At 34.6% G+C, this 17940-nt stretch overlaps 1 protein-coding gene across 3 annotated transcripts in view; it reads right to left on the reverse strand.

Moving 5' to 3' along the window:
- Nucleotides 1–17940, reverse strand: part of KANSL1 (KAT8 regulatory NSL complex subunit 1) — a 163511-nt gene that overhangs the window by 25851 nt on the left and 119720 nt on the right. For all 3 annotated transcript variants that reach the window (XM_015235177.3, XM_031685559.2, XM_015235176.3), the window contains 2 exons: nt 12787–12899; nt 11700–11895 (listed from right to left, as the gene is read on the reverse strand). In XM_015235177.3, the coding sequence (XP_015090663.1) occupies nt 11700–11895; nt 12787–12899 (309 nt within the window). The remainder of the gene's footprint in view (nt 1–11699; nt 11896–12786; nt 12900–17940) is intronic.

The following is a 17940-nucleotide window of genomic DNA, read 5'->3' on the forward strand; positions in this document are numbered from 1 at the left end:
CATAGAAATTAAAATAAATATATCAAATATTAAAAGAAAAGGTATAATCATTTGACTCTTTTATCAGTGTATTTTCCTATAAACTTATTGAGACTGAAAATAAAATTGGGATCAGTAATTCAATGTTGCAAATAAAGTTTCTATATTTTATATTTATTTCAGCATATTTAAAAACATCTACTGTAGCTATTCATAATTTTAGAATGAGATTTTAATTAGAAAATGTTGGTGGGTAATGGTTTCACTTTTAAACTTTAAATTTCAGTACTGCCAAGTGTCCAAATATCACCTACCAAGTGATTCCAGAGCAGAAACCAAACATTCTGAAATGTTTCTCTTGGAATCACTATAGTTCATAAACATGCTTAATCAGTATTACTTTGCCAAGGTTACCTTGTCAAGTAAGCTAGGGAAAGAAAATAAAAGATTTTCTTTTAAACAAAAGACTTGTAAGTCTTTAATGACTTTTATGAATCTTTGAGTGGAAGATACAGCATGAAGTGCTCTCCTGATTCACTCATCACAGCACTTCGGTGGCAGATACTACAAGTTATCTGTGGGCTCATCACTACTTTGAAATCATAACAGTGTTAAATCTTGGAATTTAATGCATTAATGAAGAAGTACATGTTAATATACTACAAATTTATATTTTAACAACCATTTCAACAACCATTTCAACACACTTGGTTGTCCCTATAATCCAATATACTTATATTTTACACATTAAAAAAATCTATTCTGGTGAGTCCACAGATTTTTTTCACTGCCAAAGTTAGGAGTAGGAAATTCCGAGATGCAAGGAACAGAAGGAGAACTCAAAGCAGAGGCTGATCTTGGTCAACCAGCCAGGGAAGTGGCAAGGAAGTTTTAACATCTTCTCTGGGACCTTCGTGAAAAAAGCCAACTGAGATAAAGTGAAAGCCCAGTCATGATGCATGTTTAGGTAAGAGGTCCAAATTCATATTACCTTGTATGTGCAGGGACCTTAGGCTAAGAATTTGCCATTCCAAATTCACCTAGGTTCCTGAAGTCTCTTCAGAAGCTAATGGAAAACTTTTTAAAGGACATTTTCATAGTCCAGGGATAATAAAACTACAGAAAATACACCTCCCTCACCCTGGCCCCAAATGAGCTCACTGTGAAAGACTGCAAATCATACAACAATATAGACTGATAAGAGACAGCCAGTACATGCAAAAAGGGGAAGAACTTGTCCCCAATAAGCTAGAAATAGAACAATTAGAAAACAACTTTAAAATAAGTATATTAAAAATTTCCAAACTGATAAGAGAAATACAAGTCATGAAACAAGAACAGGGTAAAAAAAAAAGAATGTTTATAATAGTAACAAAAAATTCTGAATAAAAAGCACAAGTGATAGGTCTACCAGTAAATTAAGTGCAGCTGGAGAGAAACCTGATGCATAGGAGGAACAGGTCAGAGAAGACTACACAAAATAAAGCACAGGAAGACAGATATGAAATTGCAAAGTATAAAAAGAAATTAAGAGATACAGGAGAGAGAAAGAGAAGATCCACAACAATCAAAAGACAGACATTCCACATTTAAAAAGAAAGAATAAAAAAGAGCTCACGGACATAGAAAATAAACTTATGGTTACCAGGTGGGAAAAAGGGGGTGGGAAGGGATAAAATGAAAGTTTGAGATTTGCAGATACTAACTACTATATATAAACTAGATAAACCACAAGTTTCTGCTGTATAGCATAGGGAACTATATCAGTATCTTGTAGTAATCTATAATGAAAAAGAATATGAAAAGGAATATATGTACATATATGTATGACTAAAACATTATGCTGTACACTAGAAATTATACAACATTGTAAACTGACTATACTTCAATTAAAGAAAAAGAATCAAAAAGAGGAAAAAGTTAATAATGACTAGAAAAATTTCAAAACTAAAGACAAACAAGAACTCTCAAAATGACGGTGCAAACCAAGACCCAGTAGCTAACAACTAATTCATATATCTAAAATATGCCCTTTGGTATTGCAAAACAAAAACAAAATCTGAAGTAAGGGGTTAGGGTAATGATTTAAGTTACCAGAGAGAAGATAAAGACACCTATAAAGAAATGACAATTAAACTGACATTAGAATTCTCAACAACAATAAATACTGGAAGGCTATGAAATTATCTTCAAAGTCCTGAATATATACAGTTAAGCCATCATTCAACAGTAAAGGCAATATATAACTGTGTACTTTGAAACATACACATATATACACACCCAAATTCTCACACAAAATGTAATTCTGTATGTTTTTAATACATAAAGATCAACTTTACAACTCATACTGTTGTTGGAAGGCTACTAAAGGGATGTATTCAGTATGCAAGATGCAAGATGCAACAGTGAACAAGATGGCAAAAGTACTGGTAAATGTAAATAAGTATGAACTTAAAAATGACTAATTTGGGAGGGATTTTAAAACAAAGTAATTAAGATAATAAAGATCAACTATAGATAACGAGAAGGAAAGATTGGAAACTTAGAAAGAGGCATTCTTAAATCCTACTCTTCCCAAAGCAGACAAATGAAAAGAACATTCAACTAGCCCCACAGACAGCAGAAAGGCATAAAAACAAGGCAAAGAAAAGTTTATGCTTAAAAAAAATTATGAGAAATGACTGATTTCAAACATAATGGTAACTGGAGTAAATGTAAATGGATTTAATAAGTCACCTCTTAAAAACACACCGAAAGCAAATCAACACAGAAAAACTGAAAATAAAGAGATGGAAAAAGATGTATCTAGCAAGTATTTACCAAAGAAACCTATTTAAACTAAAAGTATTAATAGAGATCAAAGGGGAAACAACGTAATGATGAAAGCAACTAAGATGAAAAAGAAGTAATAATCATTAACTAGGATATACCTAATCAGTTGTCCTGGAACTATATGAATATGTATGACTGAAAAACCAAATAGAAAGGTGGGGTGGAAGATGGGGAAACAAGACAGACACCGTTTATGGGTGTAAACTGGCTACTAGTAGATAAACAAGTCCTGGAGATCTAATACACAATACAATGATTAGAGACAATGCCACTGTATTATAAACAATGAATGTGCTAAGAAACTAGGTCTTAATTATTCCCACTACAAAAAAAAAAAAAGAAATCATAATTACATGACACAGTAGATGTGTTAGCTAAAGTTACAATGGCAACCATACTGTACCTTAAACTTACACAATGCAATATCAAACATATTTTAAAAAGAGAGAGACAAAGAGAAAGCAGACCAAATGATACAGAAGATATGAACAGTTAATGAGCTCAAGACATGAGTAAAATTTAGAGCCCTGAAGTCAACAAACAGGGTATGGATATACTTACATCCACAAGACAGTTTTTTTTTTTTAAAGAAATGTGGACTATTTACAAAAGCTAAGCTAAAATTATGTATATCAACATGGAGATCTTGAAAACAGTGAATTAAAACAACAAAAACCAAACACATATCAAAAAAACCAAACCCAAGTTGCAGAATATGTACCATGACAACATTTATATAAACTTTAAACTAAACACTACATTTGCTCACTATACATATGTGTAGTAAAATATAAGAGCTTGAATCAGGACTATACACACCAAATTCATGACAGTGATTACTTCTGGGGAAAAAAGCTGCTAAAGGAGATGACGGAAGATAAAAGGAGCATTGTTTATTTGTCCTTTTCTTTTAATATTAAAAAAAATGAAGTAAAAAAACCAAGATATTACCATTTAGGGTGATACGTACATAGATGTTTGTTATATCACCCTTTATACTTAATAAAATTTAAAAAATTAAGGGAGGAGGCAGGTAAACCAGTAAGTTTTTCCATACAGAGAACTGAAGTTTTTCACACAATAAATCCAATGGTACAGAAAAGCCCCAGAAAATCTGTAGCGGGAGTAAAAGAACGTCCAACTATTTCAGAGCAGAGATATATTAAGTTGCAAGTTGCTGAAACCTAGGAATCAAACTGGGAATAGCACCTATCAATTCTAGATTTAGAACTGAGAAAAGGATTCAACCATCATATGAGCAGCAGAGACAAGGACCATTGGCCAGTGTACTCAGACTAGTGTCTCCTCCCCAGATCCTATAGCCAAATTCATGCCCACTCAGGACCACAGAATGTAACCGTATTTGTAAATAGGGTCTCTGCAGATGCAACTAGTTTGACATGAAGCAATACTGGATTAGGGGAAGCCTTAAATCCAATGATTGGTGTCCTTATAAGAAGGCCACGTGAAAACACAGAGACAGAGACACACAGGGAGGTGACCACGTGAGGACAGAAGCAGAGACAGGAGTTATGCTGCCACAAGCCAAGGAATGCTAAGGAATGCTCACAGAAAGTGGCAAGAAAGGATTCTTCCCTAGAGCCTTTAGAGGCAGCAAGGGCTGACAGCTTGATTTCAATTTCAAACTTCTAGCCTTCAGAACTGCGACAGGAAACTTATATAGCAAACTACTAAATTTTTTCTAGTGATAAATATAAAGTCTAGAAAGGTCAACTCATTTTAAAGAGTGATGGAAGGAAAAAATAAAAAACCCCTCAGCATGGGGACTACAAGTAGAACACTGCAGAACAAAGGAAAAGAAAGCAAACTGGAAAAATTAAGAAAGAATATATTTCTAGAAAACTATTTATTAATCAAATTCAGTAAAACAATGAAATTTTTGGCATCTCCAATAGAGTAAAAGATAACATAGCTTTTTTAATAAAGTAACAGGGTAGAATGAAAGGGCAACAAGGTGACATAAAAAGTAAATATAAAATCTAAAAAGAAAAAAGAATCTTAACCCATGATAGCAGAATTAAAACCTACAATAGAGGAACTACAGCTAAAAATTGATGATACAGAAATCAAAATAGGATGTGGGTAGCAAACTTAACTGTCTTATTCCTTTGCACAACTGGAGAACCAAAGGGATGAAAACAATGAGAGAAAACTTAACAGCTAACATGTGAACACTTATTATGTACATTCAAAATGTGCCAATCGCTTCCCATACCTAATTTAATGATCACAATAATGTTGTGAAGCAGGTAGTAAGAGCTAGATAAAAAGGGTAGAAAAGAGTAACAGACAAGTGGTATACTTAAAGAGGGGAAACTACAAACTTAAGGAATCAAAAACCAAAGCTACACTGTAAACCAGCTATATTTCAAAAAAAAAAACTTTAAAAACCATCAAAAAAAAAAGCTATTATAGAAAACTCAACAGTGCTATATAAAACACAAAAGTTCTGTTCATGCAGTTTTGTAATGATAAAAATGTTCTGTATTAGTATGTCTAAATATGGTAGCAACTAGTCACATGACTACTGAACACTTGAAACGTGGCTGGTGTGAGTGAGATACAAAATTTTTTTGTCTTAATTTTAAATAGCTATATGTAGATAGTGGCTACCATATTGGACAGCAAAGAGTAGAATCAGTTACCAATATGAAGGAAAGAAACTAAGACTGGCATCAGTCTAATTCTACGACAAAACAGAATAAACAATTGCTCTCCTCCTCCCACCAAAAGACATGGAACAGAGTTTTAAGGGATAAAGGTTATGATCTAAAAACCTGAAACATGGTCGAACTGTTGCTCAAATCACTGAAAGACCACAAATCCAAACTAAGAACTCAATAAATGGGCATATGAAGATATAAAAAGGCTGCTGGTAAACAATGAAATGTTACAAACAAAATAAGCCTTTAAATCTAGTTTCAAAACTAATTATAAAACTAAAAACTATCCTGTTTAATAAAATCCTCATTAAAATAAAAAATTTGAGATTAATAAATAGACCAAAACACCCTAAATCTTTTATGATTCAAAATGCACACAGAAAACACAATGTTGAAAGTAAACGGATAAGAAAAACACATACACTAAACATTGTAGGCAAAAACAACTATTAGAGACAGGACCCAGAGTCACTAAGAGGATATAATTACAGAAGACTATACTAGACACCAATAACTTAAAAAAAAACAACAACACTATACCATAATATAAGCCTAAACTACAGAAATATCACTTTGACCTAAACGCTATAAAAATCAGTAATTAATAACAAAAGCTTAAAAAAAACTAACAATTTAGAATCTGGAAATGCAATTCTTAACTCGGGAAAAGAACTGAAGAACTCAAACGCAACTTAAAAATAGCAATAACATTTCCTTCACACACCAAAGGCTGTGGGAATGCCATCGAAAACTATACTTACAAGAAAATTCAGAAAATTAAATGCTTTTATCATTATGTAATAAAGAACAGAAAATAAATTAACTCAGCATTTGAATAAAGACAGAGAAGAGAAAAAACCCAAGACCACAGGAAGAAGGAATTAACAGCACAGAACTGATCTTTGAAATGACCAATAGAAAAACTGCTGACATGATTAATCAAGAAAGAGAAGACACACATAATTTAAGACTGAGAAATGGATATTAACCACAGACACAGGGATTTAAAAATTAAGAATGCGTATCATAAAATTGTGTATGAGTAAATCTGAAAATATCTGAGAGATGGATAATTTTCTATAGAATAGATGCTGGTCTCAAATGGTTTTACCTTGAGTTCCAACACATTTTAAAGAATCTTTAAACTTTTCCAGAGCATGGCAAATGATAAATACTGTAAGCATCCCAATTCATCTTAAGAAGTTATCCTACATCAAAATTAATAGTGAACTTCTAAAAGTATTGCCATTCAAACCAGGAGTGAGATGTCTCATTACAACCAATTATTTCTCAACACTGTTTGAAAGTGCATCTAGACAAGCAAAAGGGATAAGAAATAAAGAGGTGTTAAATTGTTTGCCAATAAGAGAAAATTAAAAACAATAAACTGAAACACTATTAAGAGTTCAGAAAACTGTTCAATTACAAAAAAACCAAACACCCAAAAAGAAACAGTACTCATAAAGTAACACTAACAGAAGAAAAGATCTCATTCACATCACCAAAATATCAAGAATGTAGATAGATAACATGTAAGAATTGAATGAAGAGATAAAATCTTGGACACACAAAGAAATTCTATGTTTCCTTAATACTGTAATGACATTAGTTCTCTCTGAAGGAATTCCCATTAAAAAACCAAATGCAATGCTTATGGAGGAAGTCCAATATCAAAGTAAGGCTCTGTTAATCACTCTCTTGTTAATCACAGAATACTAGTTCAAAGTATTTTTTTAAAATTCTTGTCTTGAGGATAGTTTATAAAATATTAGACCTTCTACTTCCATCTATATCTATCTATTTATGAAGTGTTGATTTACAATGTTGTATTAGTTTCTGATGTACAGCACACTGATTCAGTTATACATATATATACATGCTTTTCCATATTCTTTCTCTTTATAGGTTACTTATAAGATATTGAATGTAGTTCCCTGTGCTACACATTAGGACCCTGCCGTTTGTTTTATATATAGTAGTTTGTATCTGCTAATCCCAAACTCCTAATTTATCCCTTCCTTCTACTTCTATTTATCTCAGGCTTTCAAATTTTATTTTGCATGTGTTTTATAATGCATATATAAAATCCATATACATTTAGAGGTTACTGTTCTAAGCAGTGGGTGATTTCTCAGTACTGTCAGTAGCTTTATTTCCTAAGGAACTACAATGTTCCACAACGCACTTCTGCTCCTTTCCAAAAGTTTACCAAATATTGAAAAGCTGAGCGTCCAAAGTCTATCATGAGAACCCCCTTGTCAATAAAGAACATATCCAATTTGAGATCAAATTATTCACTTTTAATACTGACTAGTCATTTTACCTCTACCACAAATGTCACACTAGGTCTTAAAAGAGTCTTACATGTAATAGCCTATATATCTCAAGTGTAATATGAGAGAAAAAGAGAGGACCACTGGGAATTCTATAGAAGCCAACTTTAAAATTTAACCCAGAGCAGTCCTCTTACATAGTTATACTCCAACACAGGCTATTATAAAAATTTCCCACTTGAGTGTTTCTTCACTGACTTAGCTAATTACTAACATCTACCATACTAAACCTCTAAGGTGATGAAATACACAATGAGCAGCAATATAGGCAACTTTTAATGATCTGTCTTAACATTACAATGAAATCGTGATACAGGAAAGTACCCTGTGTTCTTCCCGGGCTTTACTGATTTCCGTGAGATAACCTCACTCTCTCATTCTCAAAGCTCTCTGTCCTCCCAGCTCTGATATTCACTCACCAAGCCCTTGTGATTTTTTCTTAGGACTGGACTACTTTTAAAAATCTCCTGTATCTTCAGAGCTTTAGAGTCTTTAGACTATTATTTCCTCCAGGATTACTATTGTTTCTTTGTGCCTCATGTCTCTTTTGTGCCAATCCACTCCAAACATAAGCTACCTACAGATTTATCTTCCCAAAAATAGCTTCTGACACTTCACTGCTCAAAACTCTAAAAATTCTCTAAAATCTAAAGGATAAAACCTAAGTCGACATTTTGGGCATTCAAAGCCTTTCATTATTTACTAACAGGTCTCATTCCTGTTTATTTCCAACAAGTTTATCTTACTGAACCCTCTGCTGTAGTCAGATTTTAAGATAACAATGACATAAAAACAGCCTTTTAGGGGCAAAAAGAAATGTTATCCTACACTGCAAATACATCTCAACTGTAAGTTATATTCTAATTTCAGAAATTCTGGTAACACTTGACAGAATATAGCGGTAGCCATGATTCAACTAAGATGGCGGTCTCATAAAACACAGTAACTGAATGAGTTCCCTAAAGTGAGTGTTTTATTTGGCTCTGGAATGCAGTAGAGAGAATTTAAAATGTAGGTAAGCCAGTAATACTGGCATTATCCATCTGTTTTTTACTTCTGTACTCTGGTAAATATACTAGTACCCACCTTTGCTGTTGTGGGCGGAGAAGAGGGGAAGAAGGGACTAACAACAAAGGTAATTTTAATTACCTCAGAAACATAGTTCCTGTTACTAAGATTTTCTTTTCTTCAGAAACTTGAAAGTAAATTTTATTACACTAATGTGGACTACCATTTACCAATATCAGAAAACGATTTAGCTGTTAATCTCTTTGCTACCTAGTTCTGTCACTAGAAAGTAAGCTCCATGAGGCCAAGGACTTTCATTCACCAATGAAACCCAGGTGACCTGAAGAACACTTGGACCACAGTGAGGATCCAAAACAATTACTGAATGAATTTCCTTGGCAAATCTATCATCTCAAAATGATAGCAAGACACTTACTCGTAGCAAGCATCACTGAGCAAAAAGCCATGGATGACACAGTGAGCAACAAAGAGAGAATGGCCTTTGTCCCCAACTTTGGTAGAACTCCAGCATTTCTGCTATAACCAGTAAATTATTTATTTCCCAAACTCAGTTTATTTCTTTGTCTTATTTTCCATGTAGCTTACTTTTGTAAATGTTGGGATGACTCTGTTTTAGACACTGGCATCAGAACCAAAGGGTCTTTTGTATGCTTTGTACCTCTCCACTCTTGTTTTAAACATTTATGTGTACCTTCAGAAGTATATTAGTTTTCAGGCATGAGTAAGAAGCAGCCAGCGTCAACAGCAACAAGGAAGGCTTGCTACTTTAGTTTAGTTTAGTTTAAAAAGAAGAACCCAGGAAGCCACCCTATGCTTCAGAAAAATTTTATAATACCCTTAGGTGTCATAACACAGCAGCTTAGCAAATTGCCAAAATAGAGATAGGACGCTATTTTCTGGAGGTGATGTTGCTGGTTGGTATTTTTGTTTGTTTTTGTTAAAAGTATCAAAGGCATGGATAAAAACTACTTTCTTATATACTTGAAAGTAATATACTGTTTTCTTTGCTTTCCCAATATCAACTTTTCAACCTCTCAGAAAATAATACAGATTAATAAAAAACTATTAATAAAAAGCTGACTCAAATGTCAATAAGAGAAACCTGCCAAATATCTTGTTCTTTTCTGTCATTTTGGTAATTCAGGCAGTCTGAAGAACAGACAAGAAAGAAGTAGTACCTCGTGACAGTTAATACTCTCCTTTAAAAAAAAGATCACCGCAAAGTTATACAGTCCAAATGCATACTACGACAAAACAAGCCAAGCACTGAAAAGCCACTGTCCAAATAATAATGCTTCCAACAATTATCTCCTCACCCCTCACCTTTGCCCTCAATTTCTCACCAACAAATAAAATGTAATAGCTCTACTTAAGAAAGATTCCCCCTTCAATCAAACAGGCTATTTCTCTGTTCTCCTTTATAGAAACATGCTTTAAAAGCATTATCTATAAATGCTCCCTCAATTCCTTCCCTCTCATTCTCTCCCAAACCTACTCCAATCAAAACTGCACTCTTCTCCCTCTAACAAAACTGCTCACAAAGGTCTCAAACAACCTTGGCCTCGCCAAATCCAATGGTCAGTTCTCAGTCTTCATCTAATCTGAGCTGTCTGCAGCATCCAGCACAGATGATCATTCCCTCCTTTCTGAAATATTTCTTCACTTGCCTTCCACATACCGTGCTGTCTCTTGGTTTTCCTTCTACTTCACTAGTCACTCCTTCCCAGTCTCTTATCTTTTACTCACATCTCTAAGCCTTGGAATGAAAATATGTCTCAAGGGTAGATTCCATCTGAGCTCCCCTGCATTCCCTATTCCCTTTTTCTGTTGCATTTTTCTCCCCAGCACTTAATACAATAGGACATATCATATACTTCATTTATTGTTTTATTTTCTGGCTCTATCCACTAGATTATTTCATGAGGGTAAGGATTTTCGTCTGTTTTGTTTAGTGTTGTATTCCCAGTGCATAGAAGAGATACAGCTTATTAGGGGGCTCAAAAAAATTGCTAAATGAGTGAATGAATTAACAAAACCAACGGTGTTAACAGTAACAGCCACTTTGTAGTAGTAACTTGTCAGTCAGACCCCGCCAATAAGCACATTATATACATTTCATTTAATCTGAAAACAACACCATGAGATCTCTGAGCTATTGGGCGTGGGGAGGTGTGCTATTAACACAAATCACAAAACAACTAAGAGGCAGTGCCATGATTCAAACCCAAGTTTGTCCTCTTCAAAGTTAATTCACTTAACTACCGCATGGTATTATTTTTACTGGAGTATTATTTCATTAGTTAGGAATAAGCCCAACTCTGCTATCTGAAGAGTCAGCAATCAAAAGCTTCCTGTAGCTGTGAAATAATCTCCATTTTGTCTGGGAAGACATTCGTTTAATAACATCAATTCAGAAATTTTAATGGAGATTCTATTTGAAAGGAAAACATTCCACATTGCCATTTTCAGTGGTATCAGTACAAGTGAGAAGACACCATTACTCTCCTTCAAAGTGCTGGTGGCAGAACTTACAACTTCCTGTCTCCCATTTCTATTAAAAATATCAAGCCACTGGTTTCCAAATCTGGCTGAAGACTCACCTAGAAGCTTTTCATTTTTTGAAAACAAGATTCCCAGACCCAACTCCAGAGCAAATGAATCAAAATCCTAGGAGACAGGGCTCAGGAACTTAGCATTTTTTTTAAAGCTCCCCAGGAAACCTTGGTGATTAGCTAAGTTTGGAAAACACCAGTTAAATGAACCAAAGTTGGCAAGAGACTAATATCTCTATCTGAGCATCTGGCTCACTGTTTAACAATGACCACGTCACACTGGTACTGACCTTCTTGGAAAGAGGAACTATGCTGTTGGGTCGAACAAGCCTCCGTTTCTTACAACTCAGCACAGGACGTGTTCGGGCTGCCACACAGGTGCCATCAGTTGATGAAGAAACTAGATTCAGTCGTTGCTTTTTATGTAACTGTTCCTCAGCATCAGAGCTGTCACCTGGAATGTGGTCTGTCAAGACAGGCTGAAGACTATACAAGGGAAAGAAGAATATTCACTTCTCAGAAGACCAAAGGAAATAAAGCCTCGAATACTAATTCAACTGCCTCTACTCGCAAATAATCACAGACACAAGCAAGTATCCTAGAGCAGACACAACTCATCTCTTGATGAGGACGTCCGTTCATCAGAGTGAGTGTGTTCTGTGACTGCTCGTCCATAGGGCTTTTGGTGGATGTTAACTCTACTGTGTCTGAAAAGCTCAAGTCAGTAAGTGAAAAGAAAGTCAGTAAGTGAATTCAGGTTCTCTTTTTTAAGTTCTCTTCTATAACGAAAACAAAAATTTAAAAAAAGTTTAGAATTCTTACTCATGTTTCTCTTCATAATTGTATGAGGTTTTCTCCTTTCACTAAAAAAGTTTAGAAAATCACAAGTGGTAAAAAAAATGATGAATTCTGCAAATGTTAATAAGGTGCCTGAGGATCAGTCCTCCTGTGAAACTTGCCTTTTAGGGATGTGCACCCACTGTTCACTTCCAGGCAGATTTCTTGATCTTTCAAATACAGATTTAGAAACATAGCCTTTAGAGGTCTAATCTGTTCTAGAGTAGAGGATTTTATGTGAACACTTCTGAGGAATTCTACCAAGACAGAACCAATCACAATGATTCACAATAACTTTAGGACCTTTTATTTTTCTCCATGCTGAGTCAATTTTAGGCCACAATAAGTACAAGGAAAATAATTAGTATGCTACTTAATATATACTTGCTACAGTAGGAGGTATGCACAATATTGTGAACTGATAAGGTTTCTGCTTCTTTAAACAAGGGTTAGTCCTGGCTAGGGGTAACTAAGAGCCTCAAGCTCATCTTTTACATGCCCGCTGAGTACCAGAAGTGTGCAGAAGAGGTTAAAACTTACGTGTTAATAACTCCATTGACAGGTCTCAATGCCCCACATGATTTGGTAGACAATGACTCTGAAGGATGACCAGAGGCACCATGGTTTTCCAGTGGCTGAGAAACAGACTCAATCTTAATGAGGAGGAAAACAAAAATATATTAGCAACATTAAACCAACAGCACTAGACTGAATAGTAGCACTATTTCATTTTAATATAATACCTAAAATTTCTGATGACCAACTTGAAAAACAAAATTCAAATGTGGAACATAATTCAAGTGCTTCTTGGATCTGTCTCTCCTAGGCTAGTTCTAACAAACCCCAAATAAATGCATTTTTTGGCCTTAAAACAACAACAACGAACTCATACGACTGAGGAAACAAAAATAATTAAGAATATCAATCAGCTTTTGCTTTGGGGAAAAGGGGGGTGAAGAATTGAAATATTTAACAGACTAAAGTAGTAAAGTGTCTACTGATGGAAATGACCTAATTACATAGAACAGAAACTTAGCAATTACATAGGAATAGGAGTCTTCAAGTCTTCAATCTAAGGGTCAAGAAGGTACATAAATTCAGTATCAACCAGGGGGAAATTTAAATGTAGTTAATATCTGCTTAACTTCACAGTGTATGCCGGAAGCTTGCTTCCAGAAAACCATACTTTAAAAAATATATATATATATCCCCCTGTGATAAAAGAAATAGAAAGAATAAAATCTCAATGAGAACTACCTAATACTATTTATTAGGTATTAACACTGTCTCTGGACTATACAAATCAAACACAGCTGACTCTTGAACTGCTTGAGTGTACTATAGGCGGACATTTTCCAAAAGTAAATACTATACAGTCTGTGGTTGGTTGAATCCACGGATGTGGAGGAACCATGGATAGGGAGGATAGACAATAAATTATTCACGCTTTAAATTTAAACCCTGTGTTGTTCAAGAGTCAACTATATATGTTTAGAATATAAAATGAAAAAAGGGAGTGGGAAAGAATCTGGAAAAGCCTGAACCTCACTATTTCAAAACAAATTATATATTTACTAGACTAAAAGGGCCAGGGGCAGCCATGAGATGTCAATCACAAGAAGTCTCTCTGCAGTACAGCTACAGGCAGTAAAGCCACAGATGAGTTATCCCTCGGCTCTGCGAGTTGTTGCAGTGCCACAGAATGGCTGTGGTCTTTGTCTCCTCCTTACACTCAAACTGACTTTAGGGTGTTTTGATTTTCCCCTTCCTGTAACTGTTACCAGTACACATCAAAGCCAGTATTTTGAGGCTGAAATTCTACTTATCAATATTGTAGGGGAAGTATATAGCTCAGTGGTAGAGTGCTCACTTAGCATGCACAAGGTCCAGAGTTCAATCCCCAGTACCTCCATTAAAGATAAATAAATAAAAACCTAATTACCACCCTCCACCCCCCAAAATTGTTGAACTTCTTTGATTTTTATATACCCCCAAGGAGAAAACACCGAAGGATCTGCAGACCTGAGAGCAGTCTCAAGAAAGGACAATCGACTGGGAAGCTAATTTGAAAAATAAAAATTATCCAAAAAGCTAGATCAAAGTATGTAAACAGACAAGACACATGAGTAAACACTGGGGAAATGTTCTGTCTTGTTAGAAATCCTATTCACCCACTGTCATCACAAATACCTAGAACAGCTGTATTAGTCAAAAATGCCAAAATTATGTTTAATTTGGCTAAAGTACTCACTGCCTTGAAAGTCACACTGATTTCCTCTTGAAAAGTAATATGTAAGAGTTAAAAAGATGTTCACATCCTCGGACAAAGTATTTTACTCAATCCTTAAAATTTATCTTAGAGAAATAACTCAACAAACACATCCCCCAAAATCTTATATACAAAGGTGTTCACTGCATAGGATATATGTCGATAACCTAAATGCTTAACATCTGAGGCATATAATAAATTATAAATTGTCATATACCAAATCAGAATATTAAAAATAATCATAAAGGACATTTCTTTTTCCTTTATCCAGAATAATACTTAAAGACAGAAAATAACACAGTCTTATATGTAGAAATGATTTAGGAAAAGCGTTAAATTCAAAATATTCTTAATACAACTGTGACTAAAAATGTACTTATGTAGATAATGACAAGACAAAAAGAATGTTACAGAGGCAGAATAGGATTACTCTGAAATTTTCTTTATATTTAGATAATATTTTTACATTAAAAAAAATAGCCCAAACCCAAATATCCTCCTGAATGCTAGTGAGGATTTACTATTCAGGGGAAACCTCAAGAAGCCCAAACAAATATTATGGCATGACAAAGGATGGGATTTAAGATTCAGCAGATGTGTGACTCCAGGCATGTTACAGCTTTCCTAGATTTCAGAAGTTCTGGTTTAGATGAAAAAATTTCAACATGAAAACACTGTAACTATAAACTTTTTGTTAGTTTGATATTGATGTAAAGAACTTCCGTCAGTTTTGTATTCAGTTAAAATAAGAGCTTTTAGCATTAGGTTATGACAGAGATCTGATATACACTACATGTTTTATTTACAAAGTGCCATGTTTAAGCAACAGGCTCACTTTCCATTTGATTAAGATTTATTTTGTAGGGATTATGGAGAATTAACCACTTAGAATACCCATCAAGACAAAATGTTACCATTCTTTAACAAAATCTCATTTCAAAACAAACATACCTTCTTATAGAAAGCCCAAAGAAGAAAAAGCATAAATCATGAGTAATCTCACCACCTATAGATAACTACTGCTAACAACCTATCCTTGTTTTACATGTCTACAGATCTATAGCATATGTAAAGGCCATTAGTCTTCAGTGTATCTTTTCCTTGGAGGAACATGAACTTCCCAAATTAAAACAGAAGTCAACAGGCAAAACATTATTCAGCACAAAAATGTTTTCAAGGATACAGAAGCATACAGCAATTAAGAGCATAAAGTCTGAGAGGGATTCCAGTCCCAACTATACAAAGAGGCAGTGAATATTCAGAAGGGATCTGCTTAGAATACCTGAGGATATCCTGTAATCACCCTGAGATCCAAAAGCAGGGCACTGGGGCAACCAGGTTCATCACTCATTCTCAAATTCAAAGAGCTTAAAATATTAATCTCAATCCTCCAATAGCATTCCACTTAGAAAAAAGAAAATCACAACTCACAAACAACATGTAATTTTACTTAAGAGTTTCTTAAATGCATTCACATTGCATTAAGGAAAAGTGAACAAACATTCCCTCATCCTGCAGTCCAAAGGGCTACAGAGACAGAGGGTAGAGAAACACTAACAAACACTTCACAAATGTGAAATCCATATACTAATTTAAGCTTGAGCATTACTATTGCAGTGCTTTACATCATTAGTATTTTTAGGAAACTAAAGCATAACTCAGGTATCTGTCATTAAATGGGGAACTGTAAAAACGATGAAAGAATTTAAGGCTCTACCATCTAGAAAGCAGGAATTCTTACAGAGCTTCTCTTGAATTTTATGTGATGCTCAGATCCACTCTGAGGGTACATCCATACCACAGCCAGAAAAGAGTAGAAAAGTTGAAGTGGGAGATAGAGTGCTTCTGCAATTCCCCTTTTTTCTAAAGCAGAGCCCCAGGGAATTACCTTTTGAGACAATCTCAGAGTTAAAGGTAGCAAGGAGGGTTACTGAAGTGATTTTCTCCCCCCTGAATGTAAGGGCCAGGTATAGAGAATAAAACGATTAACGAAGCAATGAAGTTTAACGAATTTAATTTTGTTATTCATATAAAGCAGGCACCTGTCTAATTCATTACTCCACCCTCTTGGCCGGATTAATTGTGACAAAGAGCCCTTAAAGAAAAGCTAGATTAAATTAATGTTTATGGAGTAGATTTTCCTGCGACTTAAGAACTGACATTAACTGGATTTGTTTTACTAAAAAGTAGAGAAAGTAAGGGAGTAAAAATCGAAAGGCACACAACTTACAAACATCATAAAATAAAACTGTAACTGCAAGATATGTATGTGTGTATGTATGTATCTTTATTCAAGTAAAGCCATGTCATAATTGAAATACCATTTTCTTAGATGCACCACATTTGTCTACAAATTTTAACAGTTCTGTTTTGGTTAGTTATTGCCTTTCTGACAAATAGTATCAAAATGGAAATAAAAGGCTAACTGAGTATAAGGAATTCAACTTTTAATCCTGGGTCAAGATGCTCTCCATCTCAATGATACTCAGCATAGTCTTGCTTAAAATTACCCAAATATTGCTGGCCCATAAAAAGGATACCAGTCTTTTCCACGAACTAGCACCATGGCCAAGAAATTATAATTGGAAGTGGAGCTTTCTGAAAATTCCAGTTCCACCAAGTTACTTACCCAGGCTTCAATTTCTCCATATGTGAAATGGGACTATGTGCCTCACCTTCCTATGTCTCTGTATTGAGGTTAAAATCTACATAATTACATTAAAAAGGAATTTTGAATTATTCATTTAAAAATTTCAACCAGCATAATGCTGTTACAAGTCCAGACTACTAAACCTAAGTTTACTTATACTTACTAACACCACGAAAACTACGTATCTAGAATCTAAAAGGACAACTGCAAAAACAGTCCTATAAATTCTTACTACTCAAGTTACTTATCCACAGTCCAATTTATTTTAAAGGTCTTAACTGGTCAGTGTTTTTTTTTTTTAAATACTGTAGATCAAACATTCCCTAGCCAGTACCCATCATTCTAGCCTCTTATCTCAAAACACTCCTGGGGCCAATGCACCATTCATCCTCCCTAATGACTACAGAACTTCAAGGAAAAGAACACTGTTCCTGTGTAACCAATGGTAGGAAGATTGTACCTGAATTGTTTAAAAAGAAAAATCAATCGCTTAACATTGTTAGCATGCTTTTCTTCTGGGAAAGCATTAGTCCTTCGCTTAATAGTTCACTTGTTAACCCTATCAATTCCACAAAGTAAAGAAAGGGTAAAAAACAGGCTTATTTTACAAATAGAAACAAACACAAATAATAAAATCTGCTCATTTGTGGAAAAAAATATATGAAGGATAATGCAAAAACTAATGAAATTGGCTACCTACAGGAGGTGGGAGCACAACAGAAAGAAGGTGGAAATGAGAACAGGGGCAACAGCCTTCTGTATACCTTTAACTTAG

Source organism: Vicugna pacos, chromosome 16 (genome assembly GCF_048564905.1).
Source record: "Vicugna pacos chromosome 16, VicPac4, whole genome shotgun sequence".
NCBI lineage: Eukaryota > Metazoa > Chordata > Mammalia > Artiodactyla > Camelidae > Vicugna > Vicugna pacos.